Source organism: Leucopleurus acutus, assembly GCF_964270905.1.
Source record: "Leucopleurus acutus genome assembly, chromosome: 3".
Taxonomy (NCBI): domain Eukaryota; kingdom Metazoa; phylum Chordata; class Mammalia; order Artiodactyla; family Delphinidae; genus Leucopleurus; species Leucopleurus acutus.
The window spans coordinates 124,050,243-124,069,665 of NC_139145.1; the positions used below are offsets into that span (position 1 = coordinate 124,050,243).

The following is a 19,423-nucleotide window of genomic DNA, read 5'->3' on the forward strand; positions in this document are numbered from 1 at the left end:
CCAAGCTCTATGCAATAAGCAGCTAGAATGGGTTTCAGCTCATATGGGCAGAAACAAGAGAGCCTGGGTCATATTTACCTCTCCCCTTGTACATACATAGTGGACCAGATGCACTGGACCTATATTTTATCAGGAAAGGGAACTACAAGGTAAATGCAGTGAAATAAAAACTCAAGAATCATTCACTGGAGAGGGGTGTTTGAAGGGTTGTTGTGTTCATTACCCCAATTTTTCAAAAAAAATTTTAACAAGTATCCATTTATATAGCATTATTGTGGGTATGTTGGAAAAGGCTACCTTAACCTAGTACTTAGATTTTATAACTTTTACCCTTTGCCTTGATACAGTTGGTACTAGATAATCACTTAGGTGGATTTGTTTCTAGTGGAAATTTCTCCATTAAAACTGAACTGAAAAAGTAAACTTCGGACATTGACTGCTTTTCAAAGAAAATGAAAGCATGTATGTCTTTTTTGCTTTTATTCTCATCAAGTGTTCATAAGAGAAGGCATATTCAATTTTGAAGGGCTATCCAGTTTCAGATGAGAGACATAACTGTAATAATGTTGTGTTGAGGGAAGAAAGAAACCTTGGTCATTGCATCTAGTCAGATGGGACAGGGTTTCTCTTTTAACACTCTTTGGGGATCAGCTAACTATGCCGAAACCCAATTTGGGGGATTAGTATTTTAATTAAATTTTCTCCAAGCATGAAAAATTCTTCTTTTAAATGACAGAAAAGGAAAAAATTAAAAATGGTCATAAACAAACCAGCAGATTCACTGGGGAGGCAGGATCACTATACACCTTAATTCCTACACAAAGGCTAAAGGCAAAATGGTAAAGTAGAAAGTTAAGTCATTCCCTACTAATTAAGGTAAATTCCCTACAAATAAAAAATCATGGTATCAAAAACTTTTAAGAGCTGTTTTCTGCTATTTTTTTTGATTTTGGTCTCTTACACAATGCTGTTTGTCAGGTGTAAAGAGCTACCCTTCATCATAGTAGTTTAGAAAGGCAAGATTTTGGTGTAAATACTCTTCAAGAGAATTTTTAGTTCTTTATCTAGGTAACATGCAACATCTGTACTAGAGGAAAAAAAATCTATATTAGGTGGCGTTACATTAGGACTTTTCTTTCTCTTCTCTGTAGCATCTTAAAATTAAACCTTTAGGAACCAAGCCTACCACACCTAAGATGTTTAAGAACTTGCCCTCAGTGAAATGACAACTGTCCTAAAACCTGAAACAGGCCCAAATCTTCTGGATCATTAAACAAGGAGACTTTATTATGTGTCAGTCCATAAATCTAAAGTGTAGGTTGGTGAATTACAATTTTTATAGTTTTCCACCATTCAGAATACTCACCGACACTCTATGTTCTGATCTAGGAAAAAAAGAAGCAGATGGATGGCCACATTCAAAAAGGCTTTAAAAAATATGTCCTTAGTTTTACTATGTTAGAGAATATTTCTTGATGAATATTTGATTTTATTGCTGTTCTTTGGTAGATTTTATTTTTAAAGATTTTTTTACTTTTTTATTGGAGTATAGTTGATTTACAATGTTGTGTTAATTTCTGCTGTATAGCAAAATGATTCAGTTATATATATATATATTCTTTTTTTTAATATTCTTTTCCATTATGGTTTATCATAGGATATTGAATATAGTTCTCTATGCTATACAGTAGGACTTTGTTGTTTATCCATTCTATATATAAAAGCTTACATCTGCTAACCCCAACTTCTCACTCCACCCCTCCCCCAACCCCCTCCCCCTTGGCAACCACCAGTCTGTTCTCTATGTCCGTGATTCTGTTTCTGTTTCATAGGTTCATTTATGTCATATTTTAGATTCCACCTATAAGTCATATTATGTGGTATTTGTCTTTGTCTTTCTGACTTACTTCACTTACTATGATAATCTCTAGTTGCATCCATGTTGCTGCAAATGGCATTATTTCGTTCTTTTTTATGGCTGAGTAGTATTCCATTGTATATATGTACCACATCTTCTTTATCCATTCATCTGTTGATGGACATTATGTTCTTCGGTAGATTCTAAATACTGGATGTGAACCCTAAATAAAAAGAACACCACAGCACTTTTGTTTTCTTATGCATTTCAGTTTTAACATTAAAGTATGAAAGAAATGTGAGTTCATTCTCATGGATAATAATGTAATTTTATTGTGTGCAGCCTTTTTCACACCAAGTATTAGTTTTTCCATGTGAAATAAGTTAAGATTTAAAATGATAAAGTTATTGTTAAGGAGATGCATTGGGCGATAGAAAAAGCTGAAGAGAGTTTTTGCCTGAAACTGGAAGACAGAACAGTCCGGAAAAAAACAAATGTGAGAAAAGTATCATACATTGCTCAGACCAACCCTCCCCCCCAAAAAAAAAACCCAGCTTCACGGACCTGAGGTGGTGATGCTGAACAAATGTCGGGGAGAGAGGGCCAGGCAATTGTCTCAGAAGGGAGGGTGGGATTTCCTTGATGTTAAGGGTATTTGCTTGACAATAATAATCTGAATTTTCTTCTGTGTCTCTATAGCTCTTGATTTTTCCTGCTGTCTACAGTTTGACTATGCAGCATAATATTTTTTTTTTTTATTTAGCACAAAGTCCATTTGGACTAGAGAATGGAAAGGTTCTAATTTTGTTCCTGGCCAGCAAAGTCATACCTCAGGTACACACTGGACAACAATTAGAAGTCCTGTGAAGAATGCACACATTCAAAATTAGTTTTTTTTAATTAAAAAAAAAATTATCCTGTTTTGGTTTCTTCATTGAGTAGACTCCTAGAGGAAAAATAAGTACGTGAGTTTCCTGGTCTGCTGAAGAATTGGAATTTAGGCCCACAGTAAAGAGAATTAAAGTGATCCAAAGGTTCACTTACAATCACCAGACAAAATAAGCCATGGAAGAGCCTCCTTGCCATGGCTGAGATGAAGCACACATAACACTTGGGGCAGCCGTCCTCAAACACTTCTGTGCAGAACCCACTCCTCTCCTGGAGTTTCTGGACCCTTTATGCTCCATATCAGCTTCAGCTTTCTTCCTGTGGCACTCGGGATAGACCTCGTGACATGCCTACCTGCCACTTCGGGTGAGGGGTAGAGTAAAGGAGGCAAAGTCCCTACCACTTATTAGAAACATGAGAAGAGAAAAATGTCCTTGGACTTGCTTTAGTGTTCTAATTGGCAAATATGCAGAAAGGCTGACACTCTTGTATGCTGAAGTGGAAATGAACCTCTAATCCAAGATCCAAAATTCTCTAATACAAGATATTAAAACCTGCAATATGCATTAAGTAATTTCAGCTAAAACTCATAATTTTCTGGTGTTCTCTGACTGGACGTTAGACAGAAAAGACTAAACCAACTGGAGTAACATTATTCAAGTGTGGCAGAAAGTTAGAAATCATGAGGCCTGAAATACAGATAAATGCATTACTGAGGCATATTCCCCTGGCCCTGAGATATGCAGGCAAAGAGCTGAGTCACACTTTACTGGGAGACAGAGTCAAAGTGGATGCAAGGCTCTGAGGCAATATTTAACAGAGGAACGTGGTGATTCATTTATCAGTTCAGAAATCCCAAGTACAAAACTTCAAGATATAAGAAGGATCAAAGTATATAATGTATATGATTCAATTTAAAAATTCCTAATTATAATAGTAATCTAGATTACAACAGTAAAAAAATCAAATTACATTCATATGAAACTTTTATAAAACGAAATCAAATCCATTTTTATGAAATTTTATAGTACAATTATTTTCTAATGGGTCTTTTTCTTAGGTCACCGTATTTATAATTCCATTTACATCTGTATAATTTTTCAAATCAAAAAACAAAAGGAAGTCAATAGAAATCTACATTTTCATTTGCAAAACTCCCTTCAGTTTCCAGGCCAGTAATACAAGATGATGTCAGCTTGTCCTCCAGACATGGACTGCTCCCAAAGATCCCCAGTTTACGGAGCATGCAGGCCTCTACTCATTAGGAACGCTTTTTGGTTTGGCTCACGTTTCAAGAAATTCTGGAGCATGTCCATGCCGTCCATAGATCCCCCAGGTTTCAGGATTAGGTTTCTGTATTTCATTCCAACCTGATAAAATAAAACACGCCTAATAATTCATGGTTATAGCAATTTCCCAAATCTCTCGATACGAAAGAGAAGAGAAAAAGGGACTTCAGCTTTGTCTGGATGTTCTCCCTCATAGACTGCAGCTCTGCATTATTTATTTACTTCGGTAGCTAAGAGATCTGGAGCTTAGACCTCGGTCTTCCGCACTCCCCTTTATTGCTGTCTTGTCTCCTTAGACTCTCAGCAGCATGTTGACTATGTGAGCAAACAGACAAACGAAAAATAGCCAAATGGAAGACAGAACAGGCTCCTATTTGCCATCCCATCCCAAATGCGATTTCAAAAGGGTTAGTAAAGCAAGTGTTCAATTAGGCTACAAATAGGGGTTCAGTATACTTGGAAACAGTAGCCCAGCTACTGTCAAAATGGCTTCTGCTATATTTTTATGAGGGGCTCATTAAAAAAACCCTTTTTACTTATGGGGTAAGGCAACAGCACATGTCCCGTGGTATAGGGTAGGACATTTCTGTGGGCCCAGCATGGGGAAGGAGGACCTTTGCAAAGTTTTCTTTGGGGACAAGGTCTGGAATTTTAAAACACATCCTAGTTCCTCTGCCTTTATTTACACACATACATGAGCAGATAAAGCAAACAACTGTAATTCAGTATCAGCATTATTCAATATTTTCACTTCCTTTTCACCGTCCTTTTAGGAAAGAAAGGCAAGACAATTCAGTGCAGCCTAATTCTAAATCTACGCATAAAATAGTTCACAGAGTAACACTCAAATTTATATCCATTATATCATTTGAACCGTCATTAATAGTCTCTCCAAGTACATAAATAGCTTGAGAATTTCTGGAGACAAAAGTAATCTCATTTTTGACTTATGACAATGATTCTGCTTGGTACAACCATCAGAGATAAGTCTAGTCAAACTGTTAAAGAAAATAAAATGTTGATGAATGAAATCCACCAGGTTAGATACAAAACTACTTAATGTTTTACAAGGGTCATGAAATCAAAACTTTCCGGGTTATCTTTCAGTTATAAACAGAAATAATCTTCAACTTATTAATGATCTACAGGCGAAGAGCTAACTTCACCGATGGGCCTTCATCAGGAGTAAACAATTAGTCAAACTTACTTCCTATAAACTCTAGAGAGCACTGTCCAGTACAAATATAATGTGGTCCATATATATCTTTAAATGCTCTAGTAATTGCATTAAAAAAGGGAGGAAAATTAATTTTAATAAAATATTTTATTTAAACCAGTATATCTATAATGTTATCATTTCAACATGTATCAATATAGGCTGCTATTGAGATTTATTTTTTATGTCTTCAAAATCTAGTGTGTTTTTTACATTTACAGCACATCTCAATTCAATTCTTCAGTAGCACTGGCCACATTTCAATGGCTCAGTAGCTACATGTGGCTACTATACAGGTCTGGGGCCTAGCGAGTAGCAATCTTGTTGCCTTATTTACAAGCTTTGAGTAAATTTTCTTAAAAAGTGCCGGCCTGTAATCACTGATATTGGACTTCCTGAAAACCCTGGTAATGACAGTTTAGAGCTAGATCTAATTTTGTTTAGGAAGAAAAAAAAAGATGTGTCATTTCTTGCTTGGTCTGCATCAATTAATTACTGTTAGAATAGCGATCTAGAACCTAAAATGTGAGTGATGGCTATTCTCATCATGGACTTTATTATTCTAAGAAGTAGCAGATCAGAGCTCTTGAGCCGAACACAGCTTACCCCACTTCCCTTTCTTTCAATCCCCAATGTGTCTAAATTTGACCAGTGTTAGATTAGTGGGTGGGGCAAGGAAGGGCAGTTATCTCTGGACAAAGCAGTATAGGAAGAACTTAGAAATGTGAATTAAATTGATCTGAATGATAAAAATATTTTAAACCACTTATTACGGAAAAATTTTGAATATATACTAATAGTAGAGAGAACAGTATACTGAACCCTCTTGTACCTATCATGTAACCTCAATTATTAATATTTACCTGCAGAAATTCTTAATGCTCAAGATCTGAGAGTCTTTTATTTAGTAAAAAGACATATTTCATTGCACAAATATTATAGGAACAGTAATGAAAATTTAAATAAAGTAAAAAAAATTATCACCAAAATGTGGACATCTGCCAGAATATTCTCATTTTGTACAGAGAACTGTAAATGTTGGTAGTAAAGAAAAGCAAGCATTAGAGGAGCTGCACGTTGCTGTGAAGAGCCAGCTCATGCCTCCTCTGCCGTACAGTCACTGTGGAGCAGGGCACTGTTTGGTCTCACAATATGTGGCTCAGGGCAGTGCAAGTCCTCCCCTGTTTATAGCTCCAAACAAGTTAATTCAATTTCCTGAATTACAGAGCAATTGTCTTTTAATAGTTTCATTTCTTTTGCAATGAAGTTTGGAGAAGAGTTTAAGAGTCATTTTGGTAATCGGATCTTGCTTTTCTTTAAAAAAAAAAAAAAGTTAAGCAAATTTGTGTGTTAGGAAGGTACCGGCTTCTCTGGGCGAGAGAACACTGCTTGGGAGACATATGCCACAGGTGGAAGGAGTCTTTGCTGTGAATTGTTCTACTCTGTTTATATAATTAAGGAACTGTAACTGTGAGCAAAGCAGGAAGAGAAGCTCTAAGGCAACCACTACAAGTTTTCATGCTAAAAAAATTGTTCAGGGGGATCTGCATAGCGTAGGAGCTCCTATTAGTTCAGGGAAGGAAAATCAGCATCAGTCACTTCTGTGGTTTTTACTCCTGGAAGGTTAACATGTGTCTTTTGGCAACTGTGCAAGTCCTCTCTAACACTGATGTCTTCTTTCCTTCTTTTCTTTTTCTTTATCTACTTATTTATTTTTAAAACTTTATTTATTTTTGGCTGCGTTGGGTCTTTGTTGCTGCACGCCGGATTTCTCTAGTTGCGGCAAGTGGAGGCTACTCTTCGTTGCGGTGTGCGGGCTTCTCCTTGCGGTGGCTTCTCTTGTTTCGGAGCATGGGCTCAAGGTGTGCAGGCTTCAGTAGTTGTGGCATGTGGGCTCAGTAGCTGTGGCTCACGGGCTCTAGAGCGCAGGCTCAGTAGTTGTGGCGCATGGGCTTAGCTGCTCCGTGGCATGTGGGATCTTCCCAGACCAGGGCTCAAACCTGTGACTCTTGCATTGGCAGGAGGATTCTTAACCACTGCGCCACCACGGAAGTACCTCTTTTTCTTTTTTTAAAAATGTTCAGATGATTGATTGATTGATTGCCATGCCATGCAGCAATGTGGGGTCTTACTTCCCTGACCAGGGATCGAACCTGTGCCCCCTGCAGTGGAAGCATGGAGTCCTAACCACTGGACTGCCAGGGAATTCCCCAACACTGATTTTTCTAAAGCAGGATCAGGAGTTTTGGAGTCAGGCCCAGGTTTGAATCTCGGCTTCATTCTCAGCTATGTGGCCTTGGGCCTTGGTTTCCTTACCTGTAAAGTGGGAATATGCCTACCTCCCTCAGTGTATGAGGAATTAGAGGAGATGATTTTAGTACCTTGCCTGCTGCCTAGAATCATTCCTGCCATATGCTGGTATTCAATAAACCTGAGTAGTCATCCATCCCTCCTTTCATTTCCCTTCTCCTCACACCGCCCCTAAGTTCAGTCACTTATACACAGTCAGGGAAACAAATGCATTCCTGTTTTCAGCATTTCCTTAAAATTAGTTCTGTCTCCTAATAAAGCTAGAAAAAAGCACAAGAGATTTCATCTCCACTATTAGTATAAAATAGAATATATAGTTTAGTAGGAATACTAAGAAGAGACAAGGCACTCATTTTATGCAAGAATCTATGCCCTTTATTTGAGGTAATATTTTAAGAGCAATCATAATTATCCGAATGAAGGACACCCATCATCTACCAACAATGAGAACACATAAATTGGGAAACAGATTGGGTCTCCTGCCATCTCTGGCTTCTCTGAAGGAGCACATGCAAGCTCCCACAGCCTTCCAACCCTCCCTTCTTTCTCCTTCCTCTTGTGACAGACTATAGGGAGTGGAGCCAGGTATCTCCTTCGGACGCTGAGTAACAGGCAACAGGGCAGAAAGCATCCGCCCAAGGACAGGTGATGACGATCAGGTATCTCCCAGCCTCACCAGCCCGCTTTTAAAGTGGACTTTGAAACCTTTCCTTCCGCAACTCATCTGTAAACTTTCCAACAGCACATACTTTGTTTTTTTATGAGTGACGGTGGGGAGGTTGAGGGCAGAAAAAGAATACCTTTGATAACAAACAGGAAGGAGGGAGAGAGTGAAAGATTGGTGGCGACGGAAACAAAGAATGGTGGTAGGAATCTTCCCTTGTGTGAAAGAGGTCTTCTGGAAACCTTAAGCGAAGTTTCAATTTGTGAGGATGGAAGAATAAATAACTATGGGGAGGGAGGAGATCTGGACAAAAAAGGAAGGGAAGTCGTGTGTAGTAGGGGGACAGAAGAGTGGAAGCAGTTGGAGCAACTACCAGTTGGGCCCAATAATAGTTAAATGTTCTGAAGCAGAGGACGAACACCAAGATGAACAAAACAGTTCCTATTACAAGAGCCTTATGATCTAGGAGGTGAGATAAAGAAATAGACAATTAACAAAGCAGATTATTAGAGCTCTAAGAGAAACACAAAGAAGGGCTGTAGGAACACAAAAAGGAAGAAAAACTGCTTCCAGCTGGTTGGGATTCAAGGCTTAGAAGGTCTGGCATTGTAAATATTCAAGAAGTAGGTTGGAAATCAATCCCATTTCCTTCCTTTGTCCCTTAAATCAGGCAAAATTTAATGCTGTTAGAAAAGGTTGAAGTGTAAGAAAAATCAGCTTTGGGGTGGTAGATCGGGGAAGCTGAAGCAGAATTTAATCCATTTGTAAGGACTGTCAGGAGAAGAATTTCATATTCTCTCTTAGCAACATATTATAGCAGGAACTGGTCCTAGGATTCTGTTTGAAGGGTCCTGGAATACTTAGCTTTATAAAACACTTTCTGTCAGGTAATTCTTTTTCTTGTTTAACCAAGATTCTTCCTATGTTTCTGTGTCTGTTATTGCATGTAAGATCTAGCTCCTTTCATATGGCATTGTGGATAGTTACACTTAACTGTCTTGACTTTCTCAGTATTCCTTTCTGCATGTGATACTTGTTTGTATTTCTTCTTCACTGATGGAAAAAAACGAAGCTTAGCAATTACTCTAAATGCAGAAGAGGAGGAACATCATTCTAGCGCAACAATATAATTGCCTTTGAATCCACAATGTCTATTAACTTTTAGGAAATTTTCCCACAATGAAGTTGCCTTATAAAAAGAAATGGCCCAGGCTTCCCTAGTGGTGCAGTGGTTAGGAATCCGCCTGCCAGTGCAGGGGACACGGGTTCGAGCCCTGGTCCGGGAAGATCCCACATGTCACTGAGCAACTAAGCCCGTGCGCCACAACTACTGAACCTGCGCTCTAGAGCCCACAAGCCACAACTACTGAAGTCCGTGTGCCACAACTCCTGAAGCCTGCGCTCCTAGAGCCCGTGCTCCACAAGAGAAGCCACCACAGTGAGAAGCCTGCACACTGCAATGAAGAGTAGCCCCCACTTGCTGCAATTAGAGAAAGCCTGCCTGCAGCAACGAAGACCCAATGCAGCCAAAAACAATTAATTAATTAATTAATTTTAAAAAAAGAGAAAAAGGGCTTCCCTGGTGGTGCAGCGGTTGAGAGTCCGTCTGCCGGTGCGGGGGACGCGGGTTTGTGTCCCGGTCTGGGAGGATCCCGCGTGCCGCGGAGCGGCTAGGCCCGTGAGCCATGGCCTCTGAGCCTGCGCGTCGGGAGCCTGTGCTGCACAACGGGAGAGGCCACAGCGGTGAGAGGCCCGCGTATCACAAAAATAAATAAATAAATAAATAAATAAATAAATAAAAAAAGAGAAAAAAAGAAATGGCCCTAGTTAAAATGCCCTTATTCTTGCAACACTATGATTAGCTGCTAGATTTTGAAACTACATTTGGCAACCTTAAAGGGCTCCTGAAAGAGCTAGAGTTTGCTGGAAAAGTGTTACTCCCAAGCAGCTCCCTTTCATAGTTATTTAAGAGAGAAGTTGGAAAAGTAAAAGGTATGTCTGTTGAGACAACTTCTCCATGTTTACTAGAAACGAAGGCTTTAGGTAATATTTAACAAACTGATTAAACAGTCAAGATGTTACACCTATTTACTATGAAGAACATAGAAAATTACAGATAAAACCAGAGGTATCAAACTTTTAGGCTATTACAGGTAAGTGGCCAGTTCTAACACTTTGATAGAGGCCATCGAAACAATAAAAACGATTGTACTGTAAAATATTCTATTGCTAACATTTGATATTCAGAAGCCTGCAGGTTTGTATTTGACCCTTCCCATTACTGTTTTCCCAGTGAGTAGCACACTTTCTATAGTTCTGCTTGTTAAGATCTGAAATGGTTCTCAACCAGACCCTGGGCTTTGCAGGATGGTAAGAGGTTACAGAGGGAGGGCCTGGAGGTGTTCTTTTGTCGATACTAATGACCATGAACAATAATGTCAACAATACATCATCTTTCAGCCCCGAGCCTCTCTAGAGCTGGGGACTAAGAATAGCAGGCACTGACTCCTTGAAGGGGCATCCTGCTATCTTCTCAAAATGCTCCAAATATACACTAGGGAGTGTGAGGGACCTTGAGACAACAAAGTCTGCATGATATATTGTGACTGATCTGATTCCCATGACTTCAGATCAAATTCAGTATTTCTTTATACCACAAAAATTCTTTCCCTTCATCACAACATAGTTGTAATAATGACTGAAGTTTTTTGTAGAACAGGATTGTTATTCCAAAGTGTTAATTTTAAATAAATGGATATTTAAATTGTGTATATTGGGTGTTATTTTAGAGCAAACATTTGTAAAAATAATAAAAAAAAATTAAAACAAAACCAAACAAGCAGTACACTGTAGGAGGGTATAGAATGGCTATTTAAAAAGCTGTTCCTGGGCTTCCCTGGTGGTGCAGTGGTTAAGAATCCACCTGCCATGCAGGAGACACGGGTTCGAGCCCTGGTCCGGGAAGATCCTACATGCCGCAGAGCAACTAAGCCTGTGCGCCACAACTACTGAGCGTGAGCTCTAGAGTCTGCGAGCCACAACTACTGAAGCCCGTGCGCCTAGAGCCCGTGCTCTGCAACAAGAGAAGCCACTGCAGTGAGAAGCCTGCACACCACAACGAAGAGTAGACCCCGCTCACCACAACTAGAGAAAGCCCACGTGCAGCAATGAAGACTCAATGCAGCCAAAAATAAATAAATAAATAATTAATTTAAAAAATAAAAAAATAAAAAGCTATTCCCATAACTGCCACTGCAGTGAAGAGCGTGAGGATGGGTGCAATGGGATTCTCCTTGGCCACTGGAGCCAGACTCACTATTGCTGTGACAGCAGGGGAGCAAGAAATGACGATATTCCAGAGTATTTAATAGGAAGGAAAAAAGAAGGGATTAAAGCCAGCTTCCTGGCATAAGATGAGTAATAATACATAGTACAGCTGAATTCAGAATTTTAGTAAAACTGAAAACTGTTTTTAACCTCACAAGGCAACAACTCCAAGTTGTAGGGAATCTTGCTTTCTCCACATTCAACCCAGCCCTTTTGTCTGAATTAAGAGTAGCCTGGCTGCCTGCCAAGCTGTGAAGCCTGAGATAAAAGGAGGTACATAGAAGCATAATGGCAGGGATGGCTCCTGCTGGACCTGCAAGTTCCTTGGGATCCACTGGGATCAGTACTTTGGCTGTTACCTTGACAGCGGGAAGAAGAGAGGAGACAGTGGAGGCTCCTGGGGATGTGGTCATGTGAGCGGACCAGGGGCGGTGAAAGAGGTGCTGTAGCAATTACGCCAGGAAGCCTCGCCAACTACTAAGCGTGAGTGGAGGTCATAATTGTACCTCTGCATCTCTGGACCTTGTGTCTCTCTAAACATTGTTTTCTGATTTCTACAATAATTCATGCTCTATGTAAAAATATGAAAAAACTCCATAAAAAGTACAGAAAAATATTTAATACTCAGAAACTTACCACTCAGAGATAACAATTGACAACATTTTGATGTACTTTTTTTTCCTGAATGTATATTTTAAAATCAAAATTCGCATTCTATGGTGTAAAATATTTTATAACCTGATTTTTTTCATTTTGTATAATAGTTATATTAAACATTCCAGACACAAGAAAAAGCTTATTGAAACCCTTACCCCATGCCCAAGTTCACTCTTCTGTTCAGAGAATGGAAATATCACTTCTGGTTTCGATGATCTGGAAGATTTCATTTGAATAGGGCCTTTATGAATGGTACGATTTTGGAGAGGCACAGACAAGGAAGGCATACGTTTTAGGTGGAAGAAGTACAATGAATAAATTTGTGAAGGAGGAAAGACACAAGGGAACATACAAATTTGGCTGACACACTGCGAGTTCTGGGAAGTGCAGAGGGATTTGTTTGCTAAGCTAAGGGCTGTGACAAAGAGAGGAATACCAAGAAGCATAAAGTAAAACAAAAGGTAGATGAGGGCCTTTGGGAGTTGGCGATTGGATCATCAGTAGTAGGTAACTCTGGAGGGAGGGTAACTTTCCAGTTCAGTTGGTGGAGGCAAAAGCCGGGAAACAGAGGTTTGCAGAAACTGTTTCTTACACCTAGAGAGTAGGCTGTGAAAGGAAGAACAACTGAGTAGTAGCACTGAAATTATCAGAGTCAGTGGTAAGTTTTTTTCCTGAGATGGCAAACCAGTAAGTCTTAGTATTATAGACATGTCTCCTGAGACAGGAGGAAAGAAGATAAATATTGAAGTACAGAAAGAGAAAGAAAGATGAAGGTACTCACTGTCAATAATCTTAATGTTCTTAGTAGAGAGGAGAGAGCATCTGCTGAGAGAGAGAGAGAGGGTGGGGACCCCAATAAGGTAAGTAGAGCAGGACTGTGGAGTCACACTGGGGGTCCAGTGCAGGTTCGACAGCATGACTGCAGTGGGGCATTAAGTGGAGCCGCAAGATCTTCCCCAGAAGACTGAATTCCAAGGTCACCATCTCTAAATGAGATGGTAGAGGAATCCAGGGCTGGGCACTGGCTGAAGGTCATGCAGGAGTCAGGGTATTTATGAGAACAAATTAGTGGTTGATCGTTTTAAGTGGGGTGGCCAGGGAATAGAAAGAGACTTACAGGGACCTAACAGCCTGGGTAGGGTGGGACTGAAGATGCAGGGATTGGAAAGGTTAGTCTATAGAATGTAAGTGTCCTGGAGGTGGTGTTTTGGGGGCGAAGGGTTGGGGGAAGGGACGGTGGCCCAAATTACATCAATGTCTTTCAGTGCATATGTGTAAGGTAGTATGCAATAAAGTCTGGAGAACAGATCAGTTGGTTGAAATAAGCACAGAGAACCTGATTTTGATAATTTGTTCTTCTAATTTCTAAATCAAACAGAATGAAAAACACACTGGAAAATCCATCAGCCCTAGAAATAATCTGACAGCTGAGTCTTCAGCAAGAGTGGAGACTGTGAGGGACTGTAACTCAGGAAGGTTTGGCTGGCAGCCACCTGGCAGCCAATTCACTGTACTCAGAAAGGAATGGCTCAGGTTAATGAAGCAGCTTAAATTACTTAAAGGCATTTAGGTTACAAACCATGTAGTAGGCGGCGCATGCCAATCACAGAAAGAAGGGTGCCTTCCACAGCACATATATAATGAAAGTGTGTAGAGTATATCAAAACATAGGCAGACCATTTATATCAGGAAGGAGTTTACCTTTCTTTCCCAACCTCCTATAAAACTAAAACACTGTATGGCACATGTCAAAACTGGCAGCTATAAATGCTCAAATGCATAAACAAAGCTTTGAATCTTAATTATGCAATATATTGGAATGTTAATAAGCAAGAAAATGCAGTAGGGTTTTTCTTTAACTTATAGGATTAATCACTTACACAAAGCAACTTAATGATGTATGATGATGTGAGAAGATGCCAGACTTTCAAGTTAAGATTTGTTATCAGATCTCTTACTCTAAAAGTCTAGGTGTAATAAATATTTTTTTTTACTAGGAGTTAAAGGGGAGGGGGCAACTACAGAAGTAACAAAAGGAGGAAAAAAAATACAATACCTCTGGATTCATTATCCCTTCTTTTTTAAAACAGCTGTAAAACATGTCCATGGAAAATACTTCACTCCAAAGATATCCGTAATATTGGCCATCATATCCCCCCGCCAAATGTCCAAAAGTTGCTGGCATATTTGTGCCTTTAAAGAAAGATACATTTCAATCAGTGTGATGGCAAATGTTAAATAGCAGGGTCTCAGCTAGCTAAGGTTTCCCTATGGGGAGTCCAGCTGTGGGAGGAGACAGTGGTAGGTCCTCACCTCTAGTACTCCCGTTGGCCAAGATGTTTACATACTTCTCTCCTACGACAGCTCCGCCTCAGAGCTGGTTTCGGCCCTAAGCTCTGGAATGCCTAACAATAGATTCAGAGGCTTTGTCCACACCTATCAGACAACTCGCTCCTTTCTTATCCCTTAGACACATATGTGTCTTACAAATACTCTAATAATATTAAGCCTACTCTTTGTCACACCTATTTATATCTGAAACAGTATCAGTATGGCACTTATTTGAGGTTCATAATTACTGAAAAAGAACTCTTTATGTGAAGAGCTAAAAAGGTCTTACCAATTCAATCTACCTCTAGGGCTACTTTACAAAAGGATTTTGTCCAAGTGGCCTGAGGCACAAAGTTGCTGTTCAGTCTACTAGAAACAGATCACAAAAGGAAGCGAGGAGCCTGGATGAACTCAATGGGCTATTCTGACCTTTAATATGGGTATAAATGTGACTGATTCAATTAAACAACAATTTCTTTGATAGAAAAAACTCACCTTTCCAACTACGTATACACGTACAGCTACATATTTGCTTAAAATATACAAATATAAATGTAACATAGCATATGTCTGAGCATCTCCCACCCACTCACACGAATCTCATAAATAATACCAGGTTAGAAACTGCTGGTCAAACTGCCTTAACTGACCTCAGAAGCAGAATCAGACACAAGGTAGAAGCTTGCGCCTTTCTCTCAAACTGCCCCTTCTGGCAACATCTTACCGAAACCCTAGGAAAGTCACGGTGCATACAGGGAGGGCAGAGCCAGGCGGTGCTGCCAAACGGGAGTGGCTTTCTCTGCTCTGGGGTGGAGGCCGACTGCTCACGCCTGATCACACTAAAATGCTGCAAAGCTGGCGCCGCCTCCCCGTCAAGCACATTTGGACAGGATAACTCTGAGGACAGAGTATGCTGACCTGAAAGTCATGGTCTGATTTCAGAAATCAGAAGCAAATTATATTAGGCAACCTGCCTGACAAACTCTACCTTCTCTGGCAGTGTTAGGAGTATACCCTGTGCTTCACAGGAAGAGTGAACTTTTAGTGATCGTATTTACGTACCTGGAGTAGCTGCAACACCTAAAATTTCTGTGCAGTATTTGGCATATTCACTTGCAGCATCCAGTGAAGTGTTCGTATGGAGAGACTGATCAACTTTGCTCAAAACAATCTGGCGTAAGGTCAGGAGACCTAATAACATAAGAATGTTGGACATGTTTTGGAGAAGAGAGAACTATGTGTTCTAATCATACATCATAGATTTCAAAAACTGATTCCTGTAGTACTCATTGCAAAATCGGAGCAAGACATCTCATTCTATTTAAGATTTAAAAGATGTATTTTTTTTTTCTTGGACATAATTTCAGGGTTCAGTATTCCAATATACTTAGCAGTCTTCCCTTCTCATATTAACACTCTGGGGGTACTATCATTACAAAAGACGAAATAAGTTCTATAGAAGAAGATGCAGCAGGCCTCTTGGCTTCTGAGATGGCCCACACTCAGTCTGTGGAGTGTGGTTCTCTCATGGCCGCTCTCACTTTCTGAGACGACCCCATGCTCTGGTGCCGCTCTTGCCTTTTGAGACGGTCCACGTTCTGTCTATGGAATGTGTATCTCTCTAAATAAATCCACTTCTTACCTAAAAAAAAAAAAAAAAGAAAAAAGATGCCACCAATTCTCCATTAAGCAATTCTAGTTTATTTTCTAAAATTATAAGTCATACCTGTGTTGACCAGTCTAGAAGCAACAAGTTTTTCAAGCAGATCATCTGTAATAGGGCTTCCATCTTTATAATGTTTTGACAGTCTTCGGAGGGAATCAGCGTCCCACACCCAATTTTCAAGCATTTGTGATGGCACCTCTACGAAGTCAGTTTCCACATTTGTTCCACTAAATCGTGCAAAGTCGGTCTAAAAAGTAAACATAAAGGTCTTTTTTAAAAAGCACTGAATGAAAACTACATATATGATGAATTATAATTAAGACTCACCAAAACTTAAATCAGAATCAGAGTCAACTGCTTCTTTGAATGGTTAGGATAACCTCAAATTTATATTGAAAATAAAACACAGTAGCCAAGCAGCCTGAAAAATAACCCCCAAATACCCTTTGTTAAACTAATATTTCATTCTTTTGAATCACAGAACACACTTGGAACAATCATTAAGAAATCATAACTGAAAAAAAATCAGTCTAAGTTAAAAGAAGCCTTAAGCTTTGAAAGTAAAAATATTTTAAAAGAATTTCCCATTAGAATTCCCTGGCAGTCCAGTTAATAAGACTCTGCGCTTTCACTGCTGAGAGCGCGGGTTCGATCCCTGGTTGGGGAACTAAGATCCCACAAGGCACTCAGGGCAGCCAAAAAGACCCAAAACAAAACAAAACAAAACCCGAAAGGAATTTCCCACTAAAAATGAAGAGATCCAAGAGATCTAAGACAAATCTCTCCCTAGCTCCCCTTTCTATTTGCATATCTTTGTTTACTCAATACATGCCTTTCTGGGGCATTCATCAGTCTATTATTTAACTACTCAAGTTTCCATCTAAATCAGTTAAAGAGTTAAATTACAACATTACAGACAGATGCCCTTTTCATGTGTGTGGTGTTTTGTGTTCTAAACTTTAAATAAGTGTTTCTAAGACAACCGTGTTGTAGAAAGCCAGAGCTGTACCTCTCAGATTGGGTAGAAGATGTTACCTTAAAACAAGAAGCCCCTTCAGTGGGATTTAGCACTATAATAGTTGGCAAGTGAGGTGAGTTAAATGCAGCTATGAGAAAAGAGAAACAACTGATATACTCAGAAGTTAAAGTACCCACTGTAAAAATAAAGGACTTATTCTGAGGGTGTGGGCTAAGCGTTAAAAAAAAAAGTTTTATTTAAAAAACGAAAGTTTAGTAAATTGTTGAATCAGATGTTAGAAAGCTCTTGAGTAGAAAGATGGGAATTCACTAGACAGGCTGGTGTTTTTCAACCTTCACACCGTCCAGAGAACTCATGTAAAACTGCCATTGGCAGAGGAATATTTAGCATTTACCCAACTGGGTCAGCAGCAGAATGGGGGTTATTCTGTTATCTTTCCCTGAACCTCTGTCCTGTTTCCCTATTTAGATGCTTCACATCCCAGTCTTCTCTCTCTGACTTCATCATCCCTGGGGCTCTAAATGGAAGAAAGGGAAAGGAAGGCGACTTAACCACTGGAGAAGGCAGCAGACTGGTTGCCAAATCAGAAGCAAATAACCATTCTGTTTTTGGCCCAGGGCAGAGGCACAGATGTCAACGCCACCTCACATTCTGCCTTCCTCTCTTTATGAAAAAAAATGTTTTGCTTGACTTCCTATTATAATTGTGCTGATTCTAGATATGAAGAGCTGCAACTACTGAAGGGCCAAGGGAAACTAAATTCACTAGGCACTGGAATGAGGTAAACTCTGTTTGAGGACAGGTAAATAATTTTTTATCCCCATAAAAAATTCTTACAGGTAAAGAGTCAAGGGCTCCAGAAAACTGAGTATTTTGCCACTTTCTTGTATATAATCTTCTAAAAATAACTACATCCAACATGATAGATAAAATAATTTTATACAATAATAGCCAACATCTATGGAGACTTTACTATGTCAGGCATTTTGCTAGGCTCTTTGCATGGATTATCTGATTTAAATTCCAAAACAACTGTATAAAGCACGGTAATCTCCATTTATGAGATAAGGAAATTGAGGTATACTGAGATTAATGGTAGAACTAGGATTTTAAACCAGGTGGTCGGACTACAGAACCCCAATTTTAACCACAAATGCTATTATACCGCTCTATCTCAGAGAAAAATCAAAGAAAAAAAGGCTAAATTACGATGTGACAAATTGATGAAATCATCTTGGATCTAGTCTTATATCAAACTTGCCTTTATGTGAATAGTAAAAGCGAGGTTTCAGTGTGCTTCCTTAAAAATCTGATTTCCTCTATATACTGGAAGATTTTTCAAAGTTCACACATGAGATTGAGGTGTAAAGGCCAGCCTCTATAACCATCTATCCTGGATTTGGGATTCTGTAATACTAACTGCATAACTTTCTAAATATTATAGTTGTAAAATAAGTAAATAAAGACAAAATCACACCATCAACTATCACTGTACAATATTTTGAAAAAAATATAAATTTTGTATATCCTGCTTGTGTGAACATTTTTTGGTTAGTGTTTGCTGATGAGAGGGAAAATCAACCCCAAATAACAATAAAATGTATGTGTGTATGTGGTGGTGGCAGTGGTATTTCAGAACCTAGAAAAACATGAACAAATGAATAACTCATGAGTTAAAATTAAATGAGAATTAACACAATTCTGTCACGCAGAGTAGAGAAGAGAGGGCTTATTCTCTCTGAAGCCACCCTGTAGTTGGGGAGAGAGCACAGCACATGAATGAACAGATCAACAATGTCTTCTAAAGAACAAAAGGAAATGTTTGCTAGGAGTAAAAGCTAAAAATAACTCTACTGCTTACTAATTTCCCGAAAGTCATGCTGTTTCTCCGTGTGCCCTTTGGGCAATACCATTTAAATACTTTTCAAATGAGGAGGACAAAGAACTTACAAAATCCAAAAGCTCAATTTCCAGCAAATGACTAAATTTGAACATGCTAAGGAACTCACAGTCAGTCACTGTGTATGTCCACAGGGAAACCATGGGCAAGTCTTAGGATCCAGCAGCCTGATGGGGGCCTGACGTGCAAAACAGCCTGGCTGTTGAATTCCATTACTCGTTGATGACCAGCCGGCAAATACCACTCCCCAGTTTTCAACTGTATGTTCCAAAGAACCCAAGAAGTACTTTATACAGTTTTCAACACGAATAATTCAATGGTGTTGAATACAGTACCTT

General features: G+C 39.3%; 1 protein-coding gene across 2 annotated transcripts in view; it reads right to left on the reverse strand.

The window, feature by feature from the left end:
- Nucleotides 1-2,203: 2,203 nt before the first annotated feature.
- Nucleotides 2,204-19,423, reverse strand: part of NLN (neurolysin) — a 100,502-nt gene continuing 83,282 nt past the window's right edge. For both annotated transcript variants that reach the window (XM_082836602.1, XM_082836603.1), the window contains 4 exons: nucleotides 16,267-16,453; nucleotides 15,603-15,731; nucleotides 14,266-14,402; nucleotides 2,204-4,116 (listed from right to left, as the gene is read on the reverse strand). In XM_082836602.1, coding sequence (XP_082692728.1) covers nucleotides 3,982-4,116; nucleotides 14,266-14,402; nucleotides 15,603-15,731; nucleotides 16,267-16,453 — 588 coding nt within the window. In that variant the 3' untranslated portion in view covers nucleotides 2,204-3,981. The remainder of the gene's footprint in view (nucleotides 4,117-14,265; nucleotides 14,403-15,602; nucleotides 15,732-16,266; nucleotides 16,454-19,423) is intronic.